The sequence below is a fragment of the Trichosurus vulpecula genome, chromosome 3 (assembly GCF_011100635.1).
Source record: "Trichosurus vulpecula isolate mTriVul1 chromosome 3, mTriVul1.pri, whole genome shotgun sequence".
Taxonomy (NCBI): domain Eukaryota; kingdom Metazoa; phylum Chordata; class Mammalia; order Diprotodontia; family Phalangeridae; genus Trichosurus; species Trichosurus vulpecula.
In genome coordinates this window covers 81,713,347-81,739,894 of record NC_050575.1, presented here as the reverse complement: position 1 = coordinate 81,739,894, position 26,548 = coordinate 81,713,347, and the positions used below count along the sequence as shown (strand labels likewise).

The 26,548-nt window shown below is 42.7% G+C and overlaps 1 protein-coding gene across 1 annotated transcript in view; it reads left to right on the top strand.

Moving 5' to 3' along the window:
* Positions 1 to 26,548, top strand: part of SLIT3 (slit guidance ligand 3) — a 792,609-nt gene that overhangs the window by 682,297 nt on the left and 83,764 nt on the right. The window contains exons 15-20 of the mRNA XM_036752562.1: positions 1,794 to 1,944; positions 4,358 to 4,432; positions 13,538 to 13,681; positions 14,930 to 15,073; positions 22,799 to 22,962; positions 26,160 to 26,292. Of these exons, the coding sequence (XP_036608457.1) occupies positions 1,794 to 1,944; positions 4,358 to 4,432; positions 13,538 to 13,681; positions 14,930 to 15,073; positions 22,799 to 22,962; positions 26,160 to 26,292 (811 nt within the window). The remainder of the gene's footprint in view (positions 1 to 1,793; positions 1,945 to 4,357; positions 4,433 to 13,537; positions 13,682 to 14,929; positions 15,074 to 22,798; positions 22,963 to 26,159; positions 26,293 to 26,548) is intronic.

The window sequence follows — 26,548 nt, the reverse complement described above, 5'->3', positions numbered from 1 at the left end:
AAAGCAAAGAATAATAGATAAGTCCAATAGATCTAATTGTGAGATCACTTTATTGGAATGAGTTAGTATGTTTGTCACAAAGATATATCTATTGTAATCTAGCCATAATGTAGAGAAGGTTCTTGCTAGGTACAAACTGGCCTCCCTTTGAATATGATGAAAATGCATTTAATAGGCTACTATCCTCAAATGCTATCTTTTAGTCAGTGTACCCCCCTTTTTTCAGTTCCTCTAATTGTTGTAAAGCAAATGATGTACCTTGTCTGTCTCTCTCTGCCTTCCTTTGATCAGTAGCTCTGATATCTTGGTTCAAAAATCCCATTATAAACACTTTCATAAATGAAATGCGATGCTTCTTCACTTCTACTCATGGACCCGTCAAAAGAGAACAAGTTACTCGGCGAGGAATTGCAAAACAAGGTTCTGTCCAGAACTCCACAAGTAAAGGGTCAAGGGAAAAACCATCCAAGTCAGTATAGTCCAGGGGGATAGAACTAGAGAGCCTTGGACAGCCAATTCACCCAATACATTGAGACAGAAAGCCCCAACTGTACGGAAGCTCATGCACTTTTTTCTGTGGCCTTCTTGCATCACATAGATTGGGGTGGAACAGTCCCCTCAGTTTCAGATAAATGCCTGACACCTAGGAATCAGTGCAAATGTGAGTAAAGGGAAGCTAAGGGGTGAGAAAGTTTGTCCTATTCGTCTTAATCATGACCCAAAAGAGACTACTGCTGCTTCAGTTGCTGCTAATTTTGCATTTATAATCATTCCTTGGATTGGCCTAAAGTTTGCCTTTGTTTTGTTGCTGAAGAAAGGCTTCGCTAAATTAATAGCATAAATAAGATGACATAAGAAAATTTTAAACTACATATAAAAACAAACTGTTTTTAAGTCCCTTTGGTTACTTCAAAAGTACTCATGAAGAGTACAAAAATTACACATTTTTTGTAATAAAAATTTGAAACTTCAGATATAAAATTACAAATAATTCTCATCTCTTTATTGTAGCAGTTCCCCTAAAAACCTCCCAGAGGCAGTGCATCATTAGTTCATTTCTAGTTTCTATATATCTCAAAGGAATAAAAATTAATTTCTTTAAAATAATTTATCATTCTAATCTGCACCCCCCAGCCCAGCTAATCTGAAATTTAACTGCAATAGCTACAAAACACTCCCAATTTCTTGATTGTTTTTAAATTTTGATCCCTGAGACTATGAGTAAAAGTATGTCTAAGTATATATCTATAAATAATTGGTACCAGGAGAACTGGGGAGGGGGGCTATGGTAGAGTGGGAGAGACAGGGAGGAGGTGGATAGTACCAGAAAAGTGTATAAATAATTTTTATTTGAAATATTGGAGCAAGAAGAGAATTTAGAGGTTATCTAGTACAATCCTCTCATTTTAAAGGCAAGGAAACCCAGAGAGAGGGAAAATAACTTGCTCCAAGGTCACACAACTAGGATGTGGTAAAGCTGGGCCTGGAAGGGCTCCTTCCAGTCTAATGCTTGTCCTGCTGTCCACACTGAATCAATCAATAAACATTTATTAATGACCTACTATGTGCCAGGCACTCTGCTAAGCACTAGGGATACAAAAAGAGGCAAAAGGCAGTCAGTACTTGCCATCAGGGAGTTTACACTCTAATAAATCAGTCTCTAGAAAAGAGAGCTTCTATGGATAAGCTAGAGCAGCAGGCTACCCCCATTTTTCCCTCCTCTCTTTTTACCCTTTCTAATACTTGGGCTATATGTGAAGCTGATGTGGCCCCTGTTCTGCCTCCCTGCCCAGGTTCTGAGGACTATCGGAACAAATTCAGCGGGGATTGCTTCATGGACCTTGTGTGTCCTGAGAAATGTCGCTGTGAAGGCACCATCGTGGACTGCTCCAACCAGAAACTGGTCCGGATCCCCAGCCACATCCCAGAATATGTGACTGACCTGTAAGTCTTCTGACACTCACTAGGCCTTCTGTGGTCACCAGTACCAATAGCCATCCTATAGACTAGCCAGCTGTGGGCTCTGTTGAATTGGGTGTGTTCCATTGCTGTCGATGGACATCTGACTCGATCCTGAGACTAGGAGGCAATACCTAGAAAAGACAGATATTTCTGGCCTCCCAAAAGGTCATGAGTGTGAAGCTGCGAAAATGGTTAATCAGTCAATAGTCATCAAGCATTTATAAGACGTCTGTTCTGTGCCAGGCACTGTGCTAAACTTTGATGATACAAAGAAAGGCAAAAATCTAGTCCCTGCCTTTAAGGAGCTCACATTCTGATGGAGGAGAAACATACAAACAGTTATGTACATATAAGATATGTAAAGGCAGATGTGAGATAATGTCAGAGGGAAGGCATTAAGGGGAACTAGGAAAGGCTTATTGCAGAGATGGGGAGAGAGAACATTCTAGAGATGGGTGAAAACCAGGAAAAATTGGAAGATGGAGAGTCTTCTTCCAGAAGTAGCAATGAGGCCAGTGTAGAGTATGAGGGGAGGGTAAAGCATGAGAAGATTAGAGAGGTAGGAAGGGGATAATAAGAGTATTTTCTTAACTAATTTATGCTAATGAAGGTATCAGTGGGCAAACCATAATTACAGTATCCAAAACATCCTTGACAGTTAGGGGTATGTCTTTTTCTGACTGCAACAGCACATTACAAATAGCATTCCTTGGGCACATATTTAAAAAAAAAAATGTTTCCCATTGCCTAAGCAGAGGGAGGAGGCTCAGAAATGTGGTGGGTGGCCTGAGATATTTTTAAAATATACATGTGGTATGTCAAAAGAGCAATGGGTTTAGGGTTGGAAAAATTTCCGTTGGAATTCTGGCCTGCAGCCTCTTATTAGCCACTTGACAATAGGCAAGTTACCTCATTTATTTGGCTCTCAGTTCCTTCCTACGTGAAATGGTGACTATATTAATAGTAGCTAGCATTTATATAAGCGCTCTTTAGCTTTACGTGTGTTAACTCATTTGACCCTCTCAACAACCTTGGGAAGTAGAGGCTGTCATCATCCCCGTTTTACAGATAAGGAAACTGAGATACATAAGAATTTAAGTGACTTGCCCAGGGTCACAAAACCAGTAAGTGTCTGAGGCAGAATTTGAACTCAAGTCTTCTTGACTCCCAAGTCTTGGGCTCTATCCACTATGCCACCTGCCAGCAAATGAGAGGATGGCTGTAAAGCTTTACAAAAATGTGAGTTTTCTGTTCTTGCTATATCTCCTTTTACCTCTTTACCAGTTAAATTCCTCCCCATTTTTTTGAAGCGCATGTCAAATACCACCTTTTCCATGAAGCCTTCCCTGACTCCATCCCAAGGCAGGTATTACCTCTGCCCCTTCAGACCTCCTATAGCACTTTCTCATGTATTATTTTTTACGTTTTTGGTCTTTATTCTGGACCTGTGATCTCATCAGTTCAGGTGTAGGAAGTCGTTCCACCCATGCAGGTAGCTGTCCTCATCCGTAACTTAAAAGACTCAGAGAGTTGCCTGTAGCGGTAAGAGGTGGTCTTAGTTGTCTGGTCCAGCACCTAGGGTGTGTGTCAGAAGCAGGATTTTAACCCAGTTTTTCTGATTCCAAAGCCAGCCCTCTAAGCGCTGCATTGCCTCCCCTATCTTTTTTGTGTTACACTAAAATGTAAGCTTCGTGGCGATCAGCATACATCTTGAAGCAGCTGGGTGGCACAGTGGTTAGAGTTCTGGGTCTGGAGTCAACAGGACCTGAGTTCAAAACCAGTCTCAGACTAGCTGCATGACCCTGGGCAATCATTTGATCTCTGTTTGCCTCAGTTTCCTCAGCTGTAAAAGGGGAATGATAGTAGCACCCACCTCCCAGGGTCATTGTGATGCTCAAAAGAGATAATCTTTATAAAGCGCTTTACAAAGATTAAAGTGATATAGAAATGAGATTTTTACTATTATTATTCCTCTAACACCTAACTCTGTGCTCTTGCGCCATCGAATTAAAATGAATATTGAGTTTAGGTCCTGAAATAATTATACCCAAGGCTATGTTATGTGGTCAACAAAAAGGACAACTTCCGGTAATCCAGGAATGATTCCTGGCAGAGGGGGATAGATAGCGTGATTTTTCTTTTCCTCCAGTACCTCTCCATTACTTTTAGAACGAAGGTGCTCGGTATTCCAATGAGGAGTGTCCAGTAGAACAGAGAGGCCTCTGCTCAGCTATGTCTTTCAGATGTTGCGACTCGTGCAGGGTGTCAGGGACAATGCATACGTGGAGTTCTATGCCTTTATCTCCGTGGAGGTCACAGTCCTTTGAGGGAGGGAGGAATAGAAGTCACTTATCCTAATATCTAATTTCCTTCTTCTCTCTTGCTTCACTTCCAGACGCCTAAACGACAATGAAATCTCTGTCCTAGAAGCCACTGGAATCTTCAGGAAGCTGCCCAACCTGAGGAAGATGTGAGTAGAGATGGCCCTGGGCCATAGTCACCACATTTCCCCTGGGATGCAAAGCTAATGGGCAAAGCCTAGGAGCCTAGATAACTGTCAAGTATTTGAGGTGTGCTTATAGAAATGGGGCAGCTGGGTGGTGCAGTAGATAAGGTGCCAGGCCTGGAGTCCGGAAGACCTGAGTTCAAATCCAGCCTCAGACACTTCCTAGCTGTGTGATCCCAGGCAAGTCACTTACCCCTGTTGGCCTCAGTTTCCTCATCTATAAAGTGAGCTGGAGAAGGAAATGGCAAACCACTCCAGCATCTCTACCAAGAAAACCCCAAAATAGGGTCAAGAAGAATCAGACACACCTGAATAACAACAACACAGAAATGGAGGCTTAGTTAGACTTGTTCTGCTTGGACCCAGAGGGTAAAACTATAAGTGATCAGTAGACGATGCGGAGAGGTGGATTTAGGGTTGCTTTTTAAGGAAAAGCTTCCTAATTATTAGAGCCACCCAAAAGTGGAATGGACTGCACTGAGAGGTGGTGGATTTTCCCTCACTAAAGGTCTTCCGATGGATGATTGCTTGCTTGAGAATGTTAGAGAACATTTTTGTTCATGTACAGGTTGAGATGTGTCTAAAGTCTCTAACCTTTGAGACTCTTTGAAGTACCTGGTCATGGCAGTTCTCCACTCCTTGGAGAATTACAAGAAGTCACGTATTAGCCCTTTTTCCCACCTTAGCTCCCACCCACCATCAGTGGTCCCAGTAGCTGCTGAGACCCTCCTGGCAATGAAATCCATTCAAAATTCCTTACAAATCCAGTAGCTCTGGTGTGCTTTGTTTTCAGTTCACAGAAGAGAAATACTCATAGATTGATGCAATGTTCTCTCTGGAAGGGACCAAAGAGGTGATCTAATTCAACCCTCTCCTTTTATATATGAAGAAACTAAGGCCCTACAAAGGGAAGGATCTTGCTCAAAGTCACACAGTTAATTAGGGGCAAAGTCAGAACTTTGATAGTGCTAAAAAGTTGGCCTTGTATCAGCGACTCACTCAAGTCTCCCCTCTGAGACATAGGGAGTGAACCTTGAACAAAGTCCCTTAACCACTCAGGACCCCAGGCCACTCTCTGAGACTACAAGTTTCCAGAACAAATGCTAATCTGATAGTTTCCTCATTCAGAGTTCCCTTATACAAGTGCAATCTCCAGTCTAAAGCAGCCCACCCCCGCCACCAAGAAAAAGTTAGAACTTGGAATTCATGTCCTGACTTTCATTCCTCTGCAAAGTGCTGCTTTTAGACTCTCCAAAATGTTCTGGCTTCCCTCCCCACCTTACAAGTAGTCAGTCAGTAAACACTTATTAAGTGCCTACTACTATGGCAGCTAGGTGACTCAGTGGATAGAGCATTGGGCCTGGAGTCAGGAAGACCAGAGTTCCAATGCAGCCTCAGATGCTTACTAGTTGTGTGACCCTGGGCAAGTCACTTAAATCCTGTTGGCCTCAGTTTCCCTATCTGTAAAATGAGCTGGAGAAGGAAATGACAAACCGCTCCAGTATCTTTGCCAAGAAAATCCCATGGACAGAATTGGTGTGCTATGGTCCAAGGTGTCACGAAGAGTCAGACACAATTGAACAACCACAAATGCGCTAGACATTGTGCTGAGCACTAGGATACAAAGAAAGTTAAAAGACCGGTCCCTGCCCTCAAAGAGGTCTCAGTCTAATGGAATAGATAACATTCAAACAAGGATGTACAAACAAGATATAAACAGAATAAACTGGAAATAATCTACAGAGGGAAGGCGCTAGCATTGAGAGGGATGGGGAAAGGCTTCTTGTAGGAGGTAGGGTTTTAGCTGATACTGGAAGAAAGTCAGGGGAATGATTGTCAGGGATGGGTTTGCTACTGGTTGAGAAGTGGAGTTACTCTTTTTCCAATTCTCTGAGGGACAGAGAAAGGAAAATATATTCAGGCAGGAAATATTTAACTTAAGAGTTTGGTTTTTTGGTTGTTTTTTTTTCCCCCAAATAAAGATGATTCATTATCCTTTTTATTGGTACCAACCTGTGATTTCTCTGGCATGGTGGACTCCCTCCTCAAATGCCAATAGGCAGCTCTTTGTAGTTTATAGCCTTCAAGAGTTGTCTGAAGTGCTGAGAGGTTAAGAGAATCACCTGTGGTCACATATCCATCGTAGATCTGAGGCAGGAATCAAACCCAGGTCTTTCTGACTCCAAGACGAGCTCTCTATCCACTACAGCATGCTGCCTATCCTTTTTTTTCCCACACAGCTAGAAAAAACATTCATTGCATCAGGTCCCAACTTAAGAGAAGGGGAGCTTATTCTAGGCATAAATACCATTCTTCATTTAGTAAGGACTACAAAGGGTGTGATAAGGCTACTCCCAGGCTCCCAAGCACGGCTGAAAGGGAATGGGGTGAAGGATGGCAGTATTTCTGCCAAGGCCATGTGATTATTCAGAACCCCAGTGGGGAGCCGTCTTGCTCTTGTTTCCTGTGAAGCAATAAGTCTTCCGTGCTCCATTCTTGGCAGGAGATGAGAATGTAAACACACAGGTGCATTTCAGATGTCTGGAAACAGGCGGCCAGAGGTGATCGCACCCCGCTGTTCACTAAGAAGTGTTGGCCTCCTGTGGATTTGCCATCACAGCCTCCTCGCCAAACCCTTTTCTGCCATCCTAATTGGCCAAGCTCTACCCAAACTCCCTCCTTCACAAAGAGTTCTTAGGCGGGGCTGTTCCCTGACAGGCTTGAGCTCTAGCTCATCTACTAAGAGAGGGAGAAAGTTGTTGTTGGAGACCCTGGCTTTAGTCAAAACAACTTGACCTGCCAGAGATTTAGGGGGATGTGGAAGGGCTGGAGAAAGTAGATTCCATTTCCAATAGCAATTTCTCTGTAGTAGCTCCCACTAGGGAAGGGTTCAGAGGATACTTGGTCATTTAGTCAGTCATCAAACATTTATTAAGTGTGTATTGTACACCAGGCAGTGCTAATTTCAGAGATACAAAAAAAAAAAGTCATAGTCATAGTCTCTTACCTCCAGGAGTTCTCATTCTGATGGGGGAGACACCATGCAAATGATTACAGACAAGATACTTAAGCAGAGGTAATCTCAAAGAGAAGACACTGGTGATAGAGGGAGGGAGAAGATGAAGTGGGGAGGAGGAAAGATAGGGCTGGAAAAGACCTCCTGCACAATGCAGGGGTTTCTACATTGCCTAGGAAAGGTTACTGAGCCAAAGGTGGACAGGATGGGCTTTAAGGCATATGCCTAGCTTTCTACCATATTTGAGTTCCCAGAAAATGTGTGAATCATTGTAAATTGATTCACATTTGCAATTTGCTGGGAGAGCTGGCTATTTAAAAGAACCCTGTGGAGAAGTCTTTTGCAAAGCAGTTTTTGCTCTTCTTATAATCTGAGCAATCACCCCTGATGCACTGTTTTGTCAATCTGGATCTTATCCATCAGAAGTGCTCACAGCATAATATTCTGATGCTGGAGACTCGAGCTTGCTTTAAATGTGAGCTTCTTGAAGACAGGGACGGTGTTTTTGTCTTTTTTAGTATCTCCAGTCCATAGCACAGTGCCAAGCACATAGTGAGTGCTTAATCAATGCTTGTTGACCAACCTACTGACTGACCTTTGTCTTCCCCCAGTCAGCTGTATCTTCATGAACAAGTCACTTCAATTCTGAGCCTCAGGAGGGATAGGAAGCTAGTTGGTGCAGTAGATAAAGCACTGGAATTGAAATTAGGATGACATAAATTCAAATCCTGCCTTGGACTCTTACTGGCTGTGTCACCTTGGGCAAGTCTTTCAATCTCTCAGTCTCTTTCTTCATCTGTAAAATGGAGATGATAATAATAGCACCTACCTTACAAAGTCATTGAGCTGATTAAATGTGATGATGTTGAGAAGTACTTTGTAAACCTTGAAGTATTATATAAATACTAGACGCCACTCTCTTTATTGTTGTTGTTCTGTATCAGACAAGGGTAACAATCCCTGCCCTAACTTCACCGTGAGAACAAAATGAGATCAGAGGAGAGCATTTGGAAAAGTATAAAGCACCAAGTAAATGGAAGGGCTTGTTGCTGTAACTCCAAGCAAAAACTGAAATCAAATGTCTCTACAGTGTCCTTTCTGGATGTGCAGTGAGGGCTCATAAAGCTTTATGTTTTATACCAGCGGCTCTTAACCTGGGGTCCATTAGCTTGTTTTTTAAAAAAATATTTTGATAATTCCCTGGATATGGATTAAGAGAAAATCTGAATACAGTAAACTCCCAACTAGAATATTCAAGGATTATTATTATATATGGAATGCAGATGAAGAAAATTTGAATACAATAAACTCCCAACTGGAATATTCAAGGGTTTTATATATAGATAGATTCTTTCTTCATTTGTATTCTATATCTATCGATAGATATAGAATACAAATGAAGAAAGAATCGTGGATAAGCATAATATTTCCCACTAAATGATTTGTCTCATTCCAAATTGTTTACCCCGGTATCAACTATAGATCTCAAGATAATTGGTCTCCTTTGTCATGCTATATATTTTATTTCATGCACTTAAAAACATTCTGAGAAGTCCATAGGCTTCATCAAACTGGCAAAAGGGTCTGTCACACACACATACATACACACACAAACATGCACACACACACACACATGCACATGCACACACTTTTAAGAATCCCTATTTTACTCTAATTTTTTTTTTCTTTTTTGAAGACTCAGTCTCACCTTCACACCCAGGCCGGGAGTACAGTAGCCACTCAGCCGCCTGATTTTAACGCTGATTAGCACGAAAGCTTTGATCTGCTCTGTTTCCAACCTCTGCTAGTTCATCCTTCTTTAGCCAGCTGGTGGTCCACTATATTGTTGCCAGAATTAATGGGAACACCAGATCTCCTTTAGCATCACTGCAGCTCAGAACTGCTGAACCTAAGCAATCCACCAGCCTCAGCCACTCCGGTAGCAAGAACCACAGGCATCTGCCCCCATACCTGGCTTACACTGACTTGCAAGTTATTTTCAGGGCTGAAGGAGACTATCAGTGAAATTTCCTGAGCATGATATAGGATCATAAATTTAGAGTTTCAAGGGATCTCAAAAGCCACTTAGTCCAACCCCTTCATTTTTCAGACCAAGAAACTGAAGCCCAAGGAAATCCTGTGATTTATCCAAGGTCACACAGATAGTAAGTGGGAGTGGCAGGATCTGAACCCAGCTCCTCTACCTGCAAAGCCAGTGTTCTTTGCACTGTAACACACAAATTTGTCTGTCCAGATGGGAAACTCAAAATGCAACCTTTTCAATAGTCAGTTTTATTAGTTTCTGGGAAAAGAGATGTTCTCCACTCTCCTCCTGTCTCTTACCCCCATCCCTGTCTCAGCCTGAGGCCGGTGCTTTCACCTGGATTACAACCACCTCCCTCATGTCAAGCAGGGTTTATAGTATATCCAACAAGCATGAAAAATAGAGACCCCTAATAGACAGAGCTTTGCCTTGTCAGACTAAAGCTCTATGGAGGTAGCCAGATAGACTCCCCTTGGCTTATGGAGGCGGCGACAACCACATTTCAAGGAAAGAATATAAATGGGGCCTGAAAACAGAAAACAGAAGTTCATTTGGTGTGCAGTGTTCCTTAGAGTTGATTTCTCCAAGTTGGCCTGCTATGAGTAAACCCTGGGTGTGAGGCGGCAGTTTGGAACTGCAGGCAGTTCTGCTATAACTTGACATATGTGTTCCCAGAAACCACCTCGCTACACAAAATTGCTCAATAAAAAACCACAGAGCTTATGGTGGAAAGGGGTTAGGGGCACGGCACTCAGAATGTGTCAAAATGTGTTCCTTTGTTAGTGACACATTCAAAAAAAGATAGGAACTGAATAAAAACATGGTAGCACAGTTTTGTTCATGTTAAAAGTTTCAAAAATACATAAATATTTTTGTTTTAAAAAATATATAAATATGCTGAATTCAACAAATTATAACCTGGTCCCCGGCCTTCAGCTGCTGCTAGGCCTGTACCTTGAGATTCCATGGCAGAAGGGACTGGGGGTGGTATGGACCAGTCTTTCTCTTCTCCCAGCTTCTATTACAACAAAAAAAAAATCTACAATGAATATGACACCTTATCTTGACAAAGTTGATTTATAAAAGTGAGCATCAAAAAGGTTTAACTTGTGAGTTATTGAAAAGTGGTACAGTTGGCTGTGTTCTCTTGATGTTTCTCATAAAGAAGTAAAAGAAATCCACATTAGCAAACTGAAAATGTGAGTTGTGCTCAGACCATTCCCTAATACATCAGTCGTGTTAGAACAGATTCACATTTTCCAAACATGATTTATAGCAGAACTGGTTGTAGATGGGCCTCTCTCATCCTCTTCATCATCCTCACCCTCATCCCTGTCATTATAAAGGTCCTCAGCACACATCTATTGGTGGGTGGCTACACAGAGAAAAAAATGTAGAGTACTTAGGGATTTCCTATGATATTGCTTATAGGATCAAACTGCTCTGGAGTCCCCTCAACTCTTTATTGCAGTAAGTTAGGATTCTGTGCCTGGTTTTCCAGGTATTTGCCATAAAGCTATTCAATACTCTTCCAGTCCCTGTAATATTGAAGAGGAGTTGTAGCAGCTAGGCTCTCTCTGGATATTTTTATTCTTTCTTTTTTATCTCCTCTTCCATCTTCTGTCCTCTTAGCCTTGGGAAATCCAATGCAAAACCTTACAGTAATGTGATGTTAATTCTGTATATTTAAAGAAACAGATGTTGGGAAATGGGGAAATACTCATTTTATGGGCAGTCGTATTCATCCTCATTGCCCGTTGTGGGCACTTTAATCCACCAAGAAGCCCAATTCTCAAAGAAAAAAATCTCCGTCTTCTGGCATGTGGGTGAGTTATTGCTATAGAGGGAACCTTTATTTCCCATTTGGTTTCTGATCTGGGGTAATTTGCAATCTTCTTGTTGCATTACCATCATTCCTGGGTTATCCTATGTCCAGGTTCCTAGGATTTAAGAGAAAACAGACTAAACCCAAATGAAATAAGACAGTGATCCTAAATAGAATCAAGTTTAACCTGTCTGTTGAATATTTCTCCATGGGCCATGGGAAAACTGAGTATGTTAGCTCATGTTGGGTTTCACTGAGCAAGTCACTTTCCCACCCTAGACTCCTGGACTCAGTTTCCATATCTGTAAAATGAGAGTTGTCAGTCAGTAAATATTTTTTAAGCATCTACTGTGTGCTAGGCACTGAACTAAATTGTCCCATCCAGATCTAAAGGGCTCTGCTTCTATAAGGGATTAAGCAGGAACACACAAACACACACACACACACACACACACACACACACACACACACATATCTGTCAGGGGCAGGTGCCTTCCAAACCATTGTTTGTGCTTTTCCCTGGGATGGGAGAGAAAGAAACAACAAAGGGTGGTTATGTGACGCTTCGTACACAGGGGACGTCTGCAATAGCTTTGGCCGGTACAGTCCTGTCTGCAGGTCAGTGTGCCCATCCTGGCCACCAAGACTAGGGCAAAGATGTTCATGGCCCAGTTCATTTGATGGGCTGGATGGTTCACTGGAGGTTGTGTAGGAGGCTTTCCAGACAGATTATTTGTTTGGTGAATAGTATGTGCTTGGTCAGGCTAAATTCCTCCCTTTGGACTGTGTAAATATCATTTGGTCCTGTTCCATTCGTCAGGCCCTGGAAGCCTTTCATGTTTAGCAATCTGGGCTCTTCTGTCATGGGGGTGGGATGGAGCCATGCACCACTGCCGTTTGCCTGGGAAGAGTCTCAAACAAGTGGTTAATGTTTTGATTGAGCAATCAAGGCCTGTTCATCATAATCCTCTTACAAGTTTGTTCCAAGGTGGCTTTTTTTCAGCAAAAGAGTAAAACATTATTTCAGAGCACTGGTTTGAAAGCTAGGACCTGGGGGAGAGAGGTGAGGGCAAGGGTTGAAAATGGTGGGAACTGAGTGTTTGATGCAAGTCAGTCCTATTTTGAGAATACCCAATATCCAAAACTCTGTATTTATGAAACAAAAATATCAGGAGTGGCCATTATGTGGTTCCCTGCTTTTAATGGCATTGCCCCTTCTAGAAGCAGGGATTGCACCCATCACAATTCACTGAGATGCTAGAGCGCCTGGCTTACTTCCATTTTTCCTTACCTCTCTTATTGCGCTCTCCCAGCTCAACTCATTTGGACACTACATTCTTATCCTCTGTCACTTCTTCCCCTCTCTATGGCCCATAAAAGCTTAATGTTTTTATATTTTACATACACACACACACACACACACACACACACACACATACACACACACACATACATCTCCCACTAACATTGAGGTTAACTTTTGTCTGGCTCATACCTTCTTGACTAGATGTGACATTTGTTCATATTGTAAAGGATTACTTTCAGTGGCCAGTTCTACTTTCTCCCTGCCCTGTCATTTGCAGATATTTTATTTACTTCAGGTATACAGAAGGGCAGCAAAGTATAATGGATAGAGAGCTGGCCTGGAAGTCTGTGTTCAAGTCCCACTTCTAACATATCCTGGCTGTGTGACCCTGGCCAAGTCACTTAACTTCTCAGTGCTCTAGGCAACCCCCTAAAACAATAAGTTTCAGAGGTGCTTCCTCTGCATTGGTAGAGGAAGTTTCACTACTAGGATGTTCCCTGCACTAGTAAAACAATGGGTCTAGTCCTTATTCCTATCTCCCTTGCTTTCAAGGATACATTTGTTGCATGAATCAAAGCATACTTTGAATAGTGTCATACCCACAAGTCTCTGGGGCTGAAAGCACTCAAATATTATGGATCCTCTGGGCTGGGTTCTTCAGCCCCTCTTCATCTCCCCTTTCCTTCCTCCCATACCCATTGAACAACACCACCCCCCCAAAAAAAGAGTAGGTATATCTGTGGATAATATACCACCTGCCTCACTTTTACCCTCATATCACCACTTGGTTGGAATGAGGCAACAGTTTTCTCATACCACTCAAGGTCACCATTGCCTTTCCCTTCCCCTCCCCTCTCTGCTTCCTCCTCTTCCTTCAGAAATCTGAGTAACAACAAGATCAAGGAGGTGCGGGAAGGTGTCTTTGATGGGGCAGCAAATGTACAGGAGCTGATGCTGACGGGGAACCAGCTGGAGTTGGTGCATGGACGAATGTTCCGTGGGCTCACCAGCCTCAAGACAATGTGAGTGCACCAAAACCTGGTAGGTTGGAATAGGGCCAGAGGTCCAGGCTGGGTGGGACCAGGAGAATGAGGAGTCAAGAGAGAATGGGAGGGAACAGAGGATGATAGAGAGCATGCATTTGGGTCTGGATTTATATGTTGAGGTGGTGATGGTTACAGATTGATCACCCAGTACCATCATGACAGAAAAGTGAAATCATCTGTGACTCTTACAGAGGACTTGGTAGTATAGAGTGGCTCTCTCTCCTAGAGGCAGACAAGCCACACTTCCCCCTCAGGGATCTAGAGTTACCCTGAGCACTAGGGGTATCTCTCTCCTACTGCCATCAGGTTAACCTCAATCAAAGGTGTCCCCCCATTGTTAGGAGCCAGTTACTAGTACCCTAGTGCCATTTAACACTTAATATCAATTAGCTTTTACAAAAGGACATTTCCTTCAAAGACATAGCCAGAACAAACATACAAACTTTCCCACACAGAGCACCTCCGGGCATACTCTTCTCTATACCAACTCAGATTCTGGGGTAGGAGGCTCACAACTTGGCTCAGTTGGTCCCACCAGTTTCATAATTACATGTAGCATGACTGCCAGATGAGTCCTGTCTCAGATACTGCTGGGCTGGGGTCCCAAAGGCCATTGCTAGATCCTCAAGGCATCGATGCCTTCAGAACCCATTCTCACTCCTAGATTCTTGTGGCTCCTTCTTTCAACCTTTTGAAACTCTCAGTTTCATCTTCTATGAGCTAAGGAGTCTCACCAAATGAAATGAAGAAAAAATGGCTAATGCTGACAAGCCTTTTATGAATGCCTCCAGAGCCCACACAAAACCTTCCCTTCACCAAGTGGTTAACATGATTAACCAACCAAGGCCAGTTAGAGAATGTCTCCACATGCTCCCCAGTCTCTCCAAGGAACCTTATCACAATTCCCCCAGAAATAATCTATTAGTGCCCTCCATGTGAAGAGATTGCATCAGTTGAGAAAGTTGATAGCATCTGCACATGAGCCAGGCCTCCATTACAATAGCTTAACAAGGGGGATGTTCTAATGTGCCTTTCCTAAAACAGTCCTGTGTATGCTGTGCAGTCCCCTTAAACACGTGTGCACACTCAGAGTAGCCCATTCTGGTACCAGGTCTGTACAATATCAGAGAGGATCTAAGGAACTAGTGCTGACCTTGAGCCCTGAAGTGGTGGAGAAAGAAATGGCCTCTAGTCTATCACTTATCACCTGGCCTCTTCTTACAGGATGCTGAGGAGCAACCTGATCAGCTGTGTGAACAATGACACCTTTGCTGGCCTGAGCTCAGTGAGGCTACTATCCCTCTATGACAACAGGATCACCACCATCACCCCAGGAGCCTTCACCACACTTGTCTCCCTGTCAACCATGTAAGTTCTGATGTCCTTATAGTCTGCTCTGCTTAGTAGAGGTGGCCCTGGGCAGGGATGGAAAACTCCCAGTGGCCACACCTGGATCAAAGCCTTCTTTGACATCTCACTCCCCAGAGCTCCCTATTATCTCCCTATTATGGCAGCCTGATGTAGTGAAGAGAGCCCGGATGACAAGATAAAAGTCCTGGATTCAATTAATTTAACTTTTATTATCTTGCATTGTTAGTTTATTTTTTTAATTGAGCAAATAGCCAGTGCTCAATGAATATTTGTGGATGATGCCAATGATAACAGGAAAATTATAGCCCCTATCCTTAGGGAGCTCACAGTCTTATTAAAATTTTATTTTTATTTATTTTCATTAAAATTTTTATTTTTTCAATCAATGAAAATTTGCCTTTTCTCCCTCAGTCTCCCACTTAAAAAAATGCTGCTTGTTATAAAGACGTAGAGTCAAGCAAAACAAATTATTTCATTGGCCATTTTTTTTAATTATCTCAATCTGTGGTTTATTACCACCTCTTTGTCCGGAGGTAGGTTAACATGTTTCTTCATGAGCTCTCTAGAATCTTAGTTAGTCATTGGATCAATCAGAATTCTTAAGTCTTTCAAAGTAGTTTTTCTTTAATGATAATAATAACTAGTACTTATATGTTGTATTTTATATACAAGTGCTTTAAGGTTTACAAAACATTACACATCTATTATCTGATTTGATCTTCATAACAACTCTGGGAGGTAGGTGCAATTATTATCCCCACTTTACAGGTGAGAAAACTGAGGCTGAGAGCGGTTAAATGACTCATGCAGAATGACACAGGTATTAAGTGTCTAAGGCATATTTGGAACTCAGGTCTTCCTGACTCCAAATCCAGCATCTTTAAGCACTTAGCTACCTAGCCACCTCATTACAATATTGCAGATGAGAAAACTGAGGCTCATTTGGGGCAGGCTTCTTGGAGAAGATGGGACCTGATTATTGAAGGATGGGTTGAAATAAAAAGAGGGGAAGAGAGAAAGCCTTCCATCATTTGGAAGCAGCCTAATCAAAGTCATGAAGGTAGGAATGAGAATCTGGCTTGTATAAGTAAAAGTAAACAGGTTGGATGGATAGATAGAGGGTTGTTGTTGTTCTACCTTCATTCTCAAAGAAGACCAATGACATCAGGAGAATGATGTCTTGACTTGCAAGTAATTTGGATTTAAGTGAGGCAGAGCTATGCAAAGTCATTAGCTTCACTGTCTCCTCCAGGGTCATCAGAGTCCAGTGGTCAAGATGACTGGCAATGGCCCTGAATGCAGTAGGGGACCTTGGCAGTTTAAAACTAAGGTCTTTCCCAGGTCTCAATTTGTCTGAGGCAAAGCCCATTCAGTAATTAAAGGCTAGCTAAGAACTGAGGCAAAAGATGGCCTAGTTTGCCTTGCCTTTGAGGATCTTCCCCTTCCAGAATGATAGATAAAGGGGCTATGACAAATGGAGTAGGGTGGGGCCAGTCTGTAGAGGATAGGAACTCCTTTACGTTTCTATAAGAACTCTTTTGCCTAACAAGCCCCCAACCCCATCTCTGCTTTCCACCTCTTAGTCTGGGCAGAATAATCTAATCTCTAGCACTATTGCTTTTGAAAGACATTTGTCAGTTGATTTTCCTATGAATCAATTAACTCACCACTCCTCTAACTCTCTAGTCTAGATGTGAGTCCTTGGCCTTTTTTGTGTCATGGACTCCTTTGGCAAGGTAAATCTCTCAGACCCTTTCTCAGAATAATGTTTTTGAAAGCATAAAATAAAATACTTAGAATTAAAGAGGAAACCAATTATAATGAAGTACAATTATAATTTTTTTCAAGTTCATGGACCCCAGGTTAAGATTCTCTGCCCTAATGCTCTCTTCCCCGACTTCCTCACCCTGTTAGAATGGAAGTTCCTTGAGGATACTATCCCACTTTCTATTGTATCCAAGTACTTAGAATAGTGCTTACTACACAGTAGTGGCTTTAATAAATGCTTTTTTGCATTCATTCTTTCTTTTACTCATTCAAGTCATTCAGAATGGCTTGTAATAATTAAGTGGTTAACTGTCCATCTAGAAGGTTCCATTGATAAAGTCTTCAAAATATGAACTGATACAAAGTGAAGTAAGCAGAACCAGGAGAATGTTATATACAACGTTATACACAGTAACATATTGTACCATGGAGAACTGTGAATGACTTAGCTATTCTCAGCAATACAATGTTCCAAGACAATCCCAAGGGACTAATGACGAAGCACACTACCTGCCTCAAGAGAAAGAATTGACTGAAGCATGCTATTTTTCACTTTCTTTCTTTCTTTCATGCTTTTTTTTAATTCAAGTCTTCCTGTTTTACATGACTGCACATGTATAATTTATATCTGATTGCTTACTGTCTCAGGGAGGGGGGAGAGGAAGGAGGGATAGAATTTGGAACTCAAAACCTAAAAAAAACCCAACTGTTAAAAAATTTATTTTAATATGTAAGTGGAGAAAAAATTATATATGTAAAAAAGTTTTCTTCACAACCTTTCCACCCTTCCTACCCTGCCCTCATGCCTCCAAACTCCAGAGCCCTCCCCAGCCCTGTCCTCTGGCTCCACACCATATCTATCTTCAAGTAAATTCCTTGTCAGCTTCTACTGAAGCTCCAGCTGAAGCTATTGCTGTTCAGTCATTTTCAGTTGAGTCCAACTCTTCGTCACCCCATTTGGGGTTTTCTTCACAAAGATATTACGATAGATTGCCATTTCCTTTTCCAGCTCATTTTACAGATGAGGAAACTAAGGCAAACAGGATTAAGTGACTTGCCCAGGGTCACCCATCTAGTAAGTGTCTGAGGCTGGATTTGAAGCTGTAGATACTGCTAAAGTTACTATTCAGGCAACATCACATTGTCATCTGTTGCCATTGGGAAACAGTCCAGCTTGCTGGGAAAGTTGTGTAAGTTCACCAAATTTGATTGCTCCATCTTTATGTTCACACCTTCCCTCTCCTCCCCCCCCCAAAAAACAACCTAGACTTCAAGTGGCTAAATCTGCTGCCGAATTACCTAACATTGAATCATTAACACAACCTGCAGATGAGGAACTTAGGGGAAAGAGCAGTGAAGTGGGACCCCTGAGCTTTTGTCTCTGCCATCTAATGTGCTACATGAGCTTGAACAAGTCACTTCTCTCTGAGTTTCAGTCCACGTTTGTAAAATGAGGGGTACACCTCAAGTTCTTAAGCTACCTTTCAGCTCTAAAATCCTGCAGTTAAGCCATACCCCAAGACCTGCTCAGAAAGCTCATCAATGACTCTGATAGGGGTTTTCTGTGTGATTGTTTGCTTGTATTGCCAGCAAGCAAAAACATCTTTTTTCTCCACGAAGGAGTATTTTGGCCAAACAAATTTCTTTCCTCCTGTTCTCATAATAAAGAAACAAACATTTAACACTCTGTGAGGGTTTTTTTCCCCTTTTCCTTTAACCTGGTTGGTAGGCTTGGCTACAATCCAGGGTGAGATTTTTCTATATCAGACTTTCCCACTTTTAGAAACTGAATTGCAAAGACATGAACACATAAATGCAACAGCCCTTGTTAAACCATTTAAACATCAGATGGCATCTTCTATACAGTCTAGAAACTGTTTCCTGGGAAAGATCTTGCACCCTCAATGTGACCTGGTTACTAAGTACCTAAGTACAAGTTACTTAGACTTTCTGTGCCTCAGTTTCTCAATCTGTTATATAAAGATGATCAGTCATATTTTTTGATGGCCTCCGTGACTTTTCAAATAAACTCAAATGAATCAACATTGCTTTTGGTTTGGATGTTCTCTCCAGTGGTGCAGATCTCAGGCCATGCCGGGTGACTCTTATCCATGTTTTCCAAAAGTTTGCCATGAGGTATCTACCCAATGTGTAGTTGGCTTCTTTTATTTTTCCTTACTTCACTAGGATGCCAGGGGAGCACATGGGCTGCCCCATTTGTCCTCCTTCACCCTCACTATGTGACCAACCCAACTTCTCTTCTTCTTTTTTTGGGGAGGGACAAGGCAGTTGAGGTTAAGTGCCTTGCCCAGGGTCACACAGCTAGTATGTGTTGTATGTCTAAGGCCGATTTTGAAATCAGGTTCTCCGGCCAGTGCTCTATCCACCGCACCACCTAGCTGACACCACCCCGCCCCCATCTTCTCTTCTTATCATACATTTCCCTGATGATACTTTTTAATCCTGTTCTTCAGGTCTTTGGTTATGTGTTGGAGCCTGCTCATATCAACTGAGAGCTCCATTTCCCTCTGTGTGGCATTCATTTTCAGTTCAATGACTTTTATCAAAGTCTCCCCCAAATGAACCATCCCACAGCTATTTTTTTTCCTCTTTCCAATCAACCCCACACCTCAGGAGGCACAGAGATAATACTGTGAATGAACTTAGCATTCTTCTCTCATCTCCCTGTTACCATCATTATGGGCCTGGGGTTAGTGAGTCTCAACAAGACACTTGATAACATTGTTGGAGCCTGAGGGAAAGAGGAATAATGTCACAGAGAGGCCCACCCTGATGCGGACTGCTGAATTGGACCAAATATTATTAAAGCTGGGAGATCATCTAGGCCTATACCCTCATTTTACAAATGAGAAAACCAAACCCTAGAGAGAAGTGCCTGTATTGAAATCACACAGCTGATTAGTAATAGAACTGGGAACAGACTTCCAGACTCCCAGTCAGGGGCCCTTCCCAATGCATTGGATCACCATACATCAGAGAGAAAGGAGTTGAGGCTAAAATGGTAAGATTCGGAGTGAGAGTCAAGGGCCCTGTGCAGATGTTTGAGAAAAGAACCAGTGGTCCTAGAGCAGACTCTTGAGGTAAGACCCCCAGACTCCCCTAGAGCTGGGGGAAGGGGAATGGGGGGAGGGAGTAGGGAGGGAGTGTTGGACATGTTACCTCTTCTCCAGTCTCCACTGAGGCTAGCTGACAGCCAGTCTCTAGCACATGCTTTGTTGTTTCGGTGGCAATGAGAGCTGATGGTGTTCCTGAACTGCAGAAAAAAGGGGAATCTACCAGACATAAGCATGGGGGCATTCAGGGAGGCATCCCTGAAGCTTAACTATTCAAGTGGACAGAGAGAGCAAATTAACTGCCGCCACCATGGGAATCATAATTGACATCAGTTTGACCAATATTTATTAAGAATATACTGTGTACAAGGTACAGAATTGTCTTGTCTTCTCACATGCCTGTTCAGAGTCATAGAATGTTGGGACTAGAAGGAAACTTGGTTATCTTGTTGAAACCCCCCACCCCTTGTTTTGACAGATTGGAAAACCAAGGCAGAAAGAAATTAAGTCAGTGGCAGGGCCAGGACCAGCACCTAGGTCTCCTCATTCTTAGTCTAGGGCACTCTATATACTCTTAATTTTTCAGTCATTTTTCAGTTGTGTCCAACTCTTCATGACCCCATTTGGAGTTTTCTTGGCAAAGATATTGGAGTGGGTTGCCATTTCCTTCTCCAGCTCATTTTACAGGTGAGGAAACTGAGGCAAACAGAATTAAGTGACTTGCCCAGGGTCAAACAGCTAGTAAGTGTCTGAGGCTGCATTTGAACTTGTGCAGATGAGTCTTCCTGACTCCAGGCCTGGTACTCTATGCACCATGGTACCACCTAGCTGCTGCACTCTCCACTGTACCAGATAGTATAGTATAATGGGATCACAGATCAAGAATTGGAAAGGACTTCAGAGACCACTGAGACTACCTCCCCCTCCCCACCCCACCTCATTTTACAGATGAAGAGACCTAAGTGCTAGTGGCCCAATAAAGGCTCATTTATATATCACTTTAAAGTTTGCAAAGAGCTTTATAACTACTATTTCATTTCATCCTCCCAACAGCCCTGGGAGGCAGGTACTATTATTATCTCCATTTTACAAATGGAGAAACTGAGGCATGCAAAGGCAAGATGACTTGCTGAGAGTTACACAGCTAATAGGTGTCTGAGGCAGGGTTTGAACTTGGATCTTCCTGACTCCAGGTCCACCACTCTAGCCATTGTGACACCTAGCTGCCCAAGACCATGTAGATAATGTGGGAGGCAAGACCTGAACCCAGGGCCTCTAATTTCAGGTTGGTAACTCTTCCCACCATGCCACTTCCTCATAACAACTCTCATTTCTATAGCATTTTAAGATTTATAAGTTGCTCTCCCTTACACCACCTCATATAGGCAGATTACCAGATGTATTAATACTCCCCTTTTAAAGAAAAGGTAAATGAAATCCAGTCAGGTTGAACGATTTACCCAGGAGCACATGGCTACTTAAGGATCTAGAGTCAGAATCTGAATCTAAGCCTTTGGATGTCAAGTCCAGGGCTTTTCCCAATCGAGCTTGCTGCCTTAGACACGCTCACATGTTTTGTTTGCTTTCAGCAAAGAATCTGCCAGTGCCCAGTTCCAATGGGCTGGTGAGGCTCATGGAAGGAGGTCCTCACTGATTCTTTCCTCGTCCCTCCACTCTCCAGTCCCCTCACTCCCTTTCACTGGCAAGAGGAAGGGGAAGCTCTTGTCATTCCTTTGCTGCTCACCATTTCCAAAAAGAAAAGGAGTTGGCAAATTCAGAGACCAGCATGGTTAGATAAGAAAATTTTCAGTCGTTAGGGAATAGCAACCCCTTGAGGGCAAGGATTGTTTTATTTTTCTCCTTTATAGTTCCAGAAGTGTCTAGCCCCTAGTAGGCCCTTCATAAATACTAATTGAATTGAATTGCTTGCACTAGGGCAGAGGTTCCCAAACTTATTTGGCCTCCCACCCCCTTTTCAAAAAAGAAATTACTCAGTGCTCCCCTGGAAATCTACTTTCTTTAATTCTTTAATATTTTTTAAAATTTTGCATCATTTCAAAGGTATAAAAATATATTTTTTAAATGAAGCATCTTAAATTTAATGATTTATTATAAATTTGTGGATTTTTCCTGCATTGAAATTTTGATGATGCAATATTGTATCATGTAACCATATGGTACTGTATTGTATTGTAAACAAGTCATTACACTTACATATTCCCGCCAATGCATGCTGGACTTCCCAACAATGCTCCACATACTCATCTACCGACACTTGCTTGTTAAGAGCTGTCAGCGGACTTGACCACTGATCAGTTATAATTTGCATTTTGTGTATTTATTTGGAAAATTATGTAATCACTTCAACTTTAACTCCATTACACAAGAGATGAAACATGTACAAACTTTTTTTCAAAATTTTCTTTTCTCTTTCCTTATACTTCCACCACCCCCTTATTTTATTCAATGCCCCCCAGTTGCACCCAAGGCTCTTACCATTCCTCCTGGATCATTCCAGCACCCCCCAGGGGGTGGTATCACCCGCTTTGGGAACTATCCATTTCAGCCTTTCCTCTGATCATACCCCTGAAAGGAGTCTATAAATTGCCCAATCTAGCATTCTGAGACCAGAAGTACTTTCTCTTTTCTTGTCATAGGAGGGCTAAGTGATTAGCATGAGACACTTGGGAAAACATTTTTAGATATCAGGAAATGAATAATATTTACTCTTTTTCCTCGGTATCTCCTTGTCCCCCACACTGCTTCAGAGGGTTGTTATCTGGTCCTCTGGAGATGCTGGGTTTGAAGTTCAGCTACGCTTGTTTCCCCTATGGGAGAGTCAAGCATGTGATGAGGGCCTCTCCTCTCCTTTCCTTTCCAGAAACCTGCTTTCCAACCCTTTCAACTGCAACTGCCATCTGGCATGGCTAGGGAAGTGGCTGAGGAAGAGGAGAATTGTCAGTGGGAATCCTCGGTGCCAGAAGCCATTCTTCCTCAAGGAGATCCCCATCCAGGACGTGGCCATCCAAGACTTCACTTGTGATGGTGAGAAAACAGAGAAATCCAGGAGGGAAGGGAGGATGAGGGAGATGGAGAGATAGATCCCAGTGGTCCAGAGCATGCCCCAAGAGAAGCACACAGGTGGTAGTTGGGGCCTCAGGTAGTGTACTCAAGGTCATTACAGTCTAGGAACTGGAAATGCTTGCCTCTAGTCCTAGTTTTTCCAATACCTATGGAAAAGTTACTTAAGCCTCCCAGTCTCAATTCTTCTCTCTGTAAATGGCAAATAAGCCTTTAACCATAGTTCATGTGAATACATGTGATTGAACAGAGTGAAAAAGGAAATTTTTTGGAAAAAGGAATGCTTGCAGTGTTACTATTTTGGAGACAGGAAGTGGGTGGGGAGGGGGCTTTAAGGTACTTTAAGACCCTTAGGCCTAAGCTCTCCTTTTGGTATCTCACAAGAATAACTTGTCAAATTGTTGGTCAGGAATTCTACCTTCCTAGAAGAAGATAGTTTTCACTCCTTTGTTGGTACCAAGCCTTCTTCTTTAGGCCACCACTTTCACCCAGGCTGTGCTTTACACTATTTCCATCGAGGGTGCCTCTCTACTCCTACTCACCCAGGTTCTTCATCCCCTACGGCCAATCAGTTGCCAAGTCCTGTTGTGAAAGTAGGAGGTGGGGCAACACTTAGATGTTGTAGAGTGAGGGCCCCTCCATTCTCCCTTTCCAGTCTCATTTCTTGTTGCTCACTCCCACATACTTGTTCTACTTGAAGTGGAACATCATTGCTCATCTTCATCCCCCCTTCTCCTCACTTGAACTATTGTAATAGTCCCCTAATTGGTCACCACTATTCCAGCTTCTCCCTTCCCCAGACCATTCCCTACACAGCTGCTAAAATAATTTTTCTAAGGCACAGGTCAGACCATGTCAATCCCCTTCTCAGAAATCTCATTGTCTCCCTGTTGGCTCGGTCTGGAACTTAACACCTTCTATAATCTGACTTCAGCCCGTCTTTCAGTCTTACTTCATATTTCTCTCCTCCTTGTACTCTGTGTTCCAGACAAACTAGAAGAATTAGCCATTCCTGGAACTGGATTATTCAGTCCCCCACCTCTTTGCATTAGCACAAGCTGTCCCAAGTCCAGAATGCACTCCCTCCTCTCCTCTGGCTTTCAGAACCATGTTCCTTCAAGCTTGGCTCAGGAGTCATCCCTCCTGTAGAGCTCCCCTCTGAATCCCCCAAGAGCTAATGCACCTTCTCTCCTCAAATGAACTTTTATTTCCATTTTTAGAGAAATGTTTTCTCTCCTCCACCACCACCCCCAACCCAGTACGATGTAATGTCCTTGAACTGGGTTTCATTTTTATCTTTGTATACTCAGCACAGTGCCTTGCATATATTAGGACCTTAATAAATGGCTGTCTAATTGAAAGAACAATAGATAGAGAATCACAAAGCCCAAGTTCTAGATTCATCAAATCTCAGAGCTGGTAATGATTTTAGAGATCAGCTTACACCTGAGTCCCCTCTCTAACAACTCTGACAGATGGTCATCCAGCTGCTTTTTGAATATCTTCACATAACTGAGAGCTCACTACTTCATGAGATATGCTGTACCATATTTGAATTCCCCTGATTTTTAAAAGATTTTTCTCCTTATATTGAATTCAAGTCTGCCCCCTAGAGCTAAAATCTAATCACTCTTCCTAACAACAACCCTTCAAATACTTCAAATGACAGTACTTCAAATACTGTCATGTCCCTCCTAAGTCTTTTCTTTTTCAGGCTAAATATTCCTTCAGCTTTTCCTCATATGATAAAATTCTGCGACCCTTCAACCTCTGGTCTCATTCCTTGTGCCCCAGTTTGTAAAAGTCCATCTTAAAATGTCTTGCCCAGAATTGAACACAGTATTTAAGATGTAACCTGCTATGGGCTGTTTATTGATTTGCTTCTTCTGGACTCTGTCAATATAGTCTAAACTTATACTAGTCTCAGTGGGAAGGCTGAGTGTAGGCCAGAGGTGGGGAACCCTAAGCCGTGAGGCCACATGTGGCCCTCTAGGTTCTCAAGTGCAGCCCTTTGACTAAATCCAAACTTATTTAGTCAAAGGGCCACACTTGAGGACCTAGAGAGCCACATGTGGCTTCGAGGCCACAGGTTTTCCACCCCTGGTGTAGGCTGACCAGGAAGATATCAGGAGGAAGAATCAGGTCCCCAAGTTTTCAGCTTCAACCATTAGGTTTCTTGACATGGATCTCATCTCCTCCTAGTGGTTGAATAGAGTCTCCAGGGATTGAAAAGTCCAGGGAGAGGTTGCCATCCACTAGCCCAGAAGACAATGTGGCTCTGTATTGGAAAGAGTATTGGATTTTGAAATCAGGGGCTTGAGTTTGAGTCCCATTTCTTCTATACTTTATCTGTATGACCTCATATGAATCACTTAACCTTTCTGAGCTTCATTTTACTCATTGGAAAGTAAGGAGGTTGGAGAAAGGTCTCTTTTACCTCTAAATCTGGGATCTTATTGTAACCCGTGTCTGAAGGGATCTGGGCTCACAAAGGACCCAAGTTCATCTTGAAAACTCTGATGCCAGAAGGTTCAAGTGTCCTTCCTTTGACCACCACCACCAACATCCCTGTGACTCGGATCCCATGATTTCTTTCCTTGAGTTCTGGGGAGCAGTTTATCTGTTTGAAATAAAAACTGAAATACACATTCATCTTTAAAAAAAAATACCTCTCACTGCTCATTTGCAATGGATTGCTCTGAGATACTGAAAATTTTTTAAATCCCTAGTGAGATATCAATGATCTGACAAGTTCTGTCTATCAGTGTCCCAAGAGTATGGACAGCTGATAGAAACAGGGTCTTTACAGGTTAGGCTTCCCCAAGTCTAGGGTAATGTCTATTTGGAGAAATCTGGGCCTACAGCACTTTTTGGTCTGTTTTTGTTTTGTTTTTACTTTAAAGAATGAAGGAGGAGAGTGAAGAAGTGGAAGGCTAGAACAAGATGGGGCCATTTTGTACCCTGCACTCAGTGTGTATTATATTCACTGATTCCTGGGGATAGGACTAGCCATTCAGAGCTAGCTCATCTTGGCACATTTTCCTTTACTGAGATGTTGGCCTTGGGTCTCTCATTTCTGGAACTTGATCAAATGAGCCTCCCTCAGTTTCTCCCCAGTTGTCAGGTCCCCTCACTCTCTCTCCTCTTGGCCTTCAATCTAGGGAATGATGAGAGCAGCTGCCAGCTGGCCCCTCGCTGTCCTGAGCAGTGTACCTGTGTGGAGACTGTGGTGCGTTGCAGCAACAAAGGACTCCGGGTGCTACCCAAAGGCATCCCCAAGGACGTGACCGAGCTGTGAGTGCTCCCTCTGACCTTTCCTCCCCTCTCTAGCCATGCTATTACCTTTCTAGCCTGCCTTCTTTGAAGCATTCCCTGCTGTGGAAGCAGACATCTAGCTGAGGAGGATTCAGTGCTATGGACTTCACCCAGGGCCATGGCACTTACTGTCCCAGGCTGGAGGGGCTGCTCTTTCCACTGCTGGAACCTAGAACCACCAGGGGTGTAAGAGGATGAGGGGGACGATGAGGATCCTGGTTTTGTATCTGTTCTT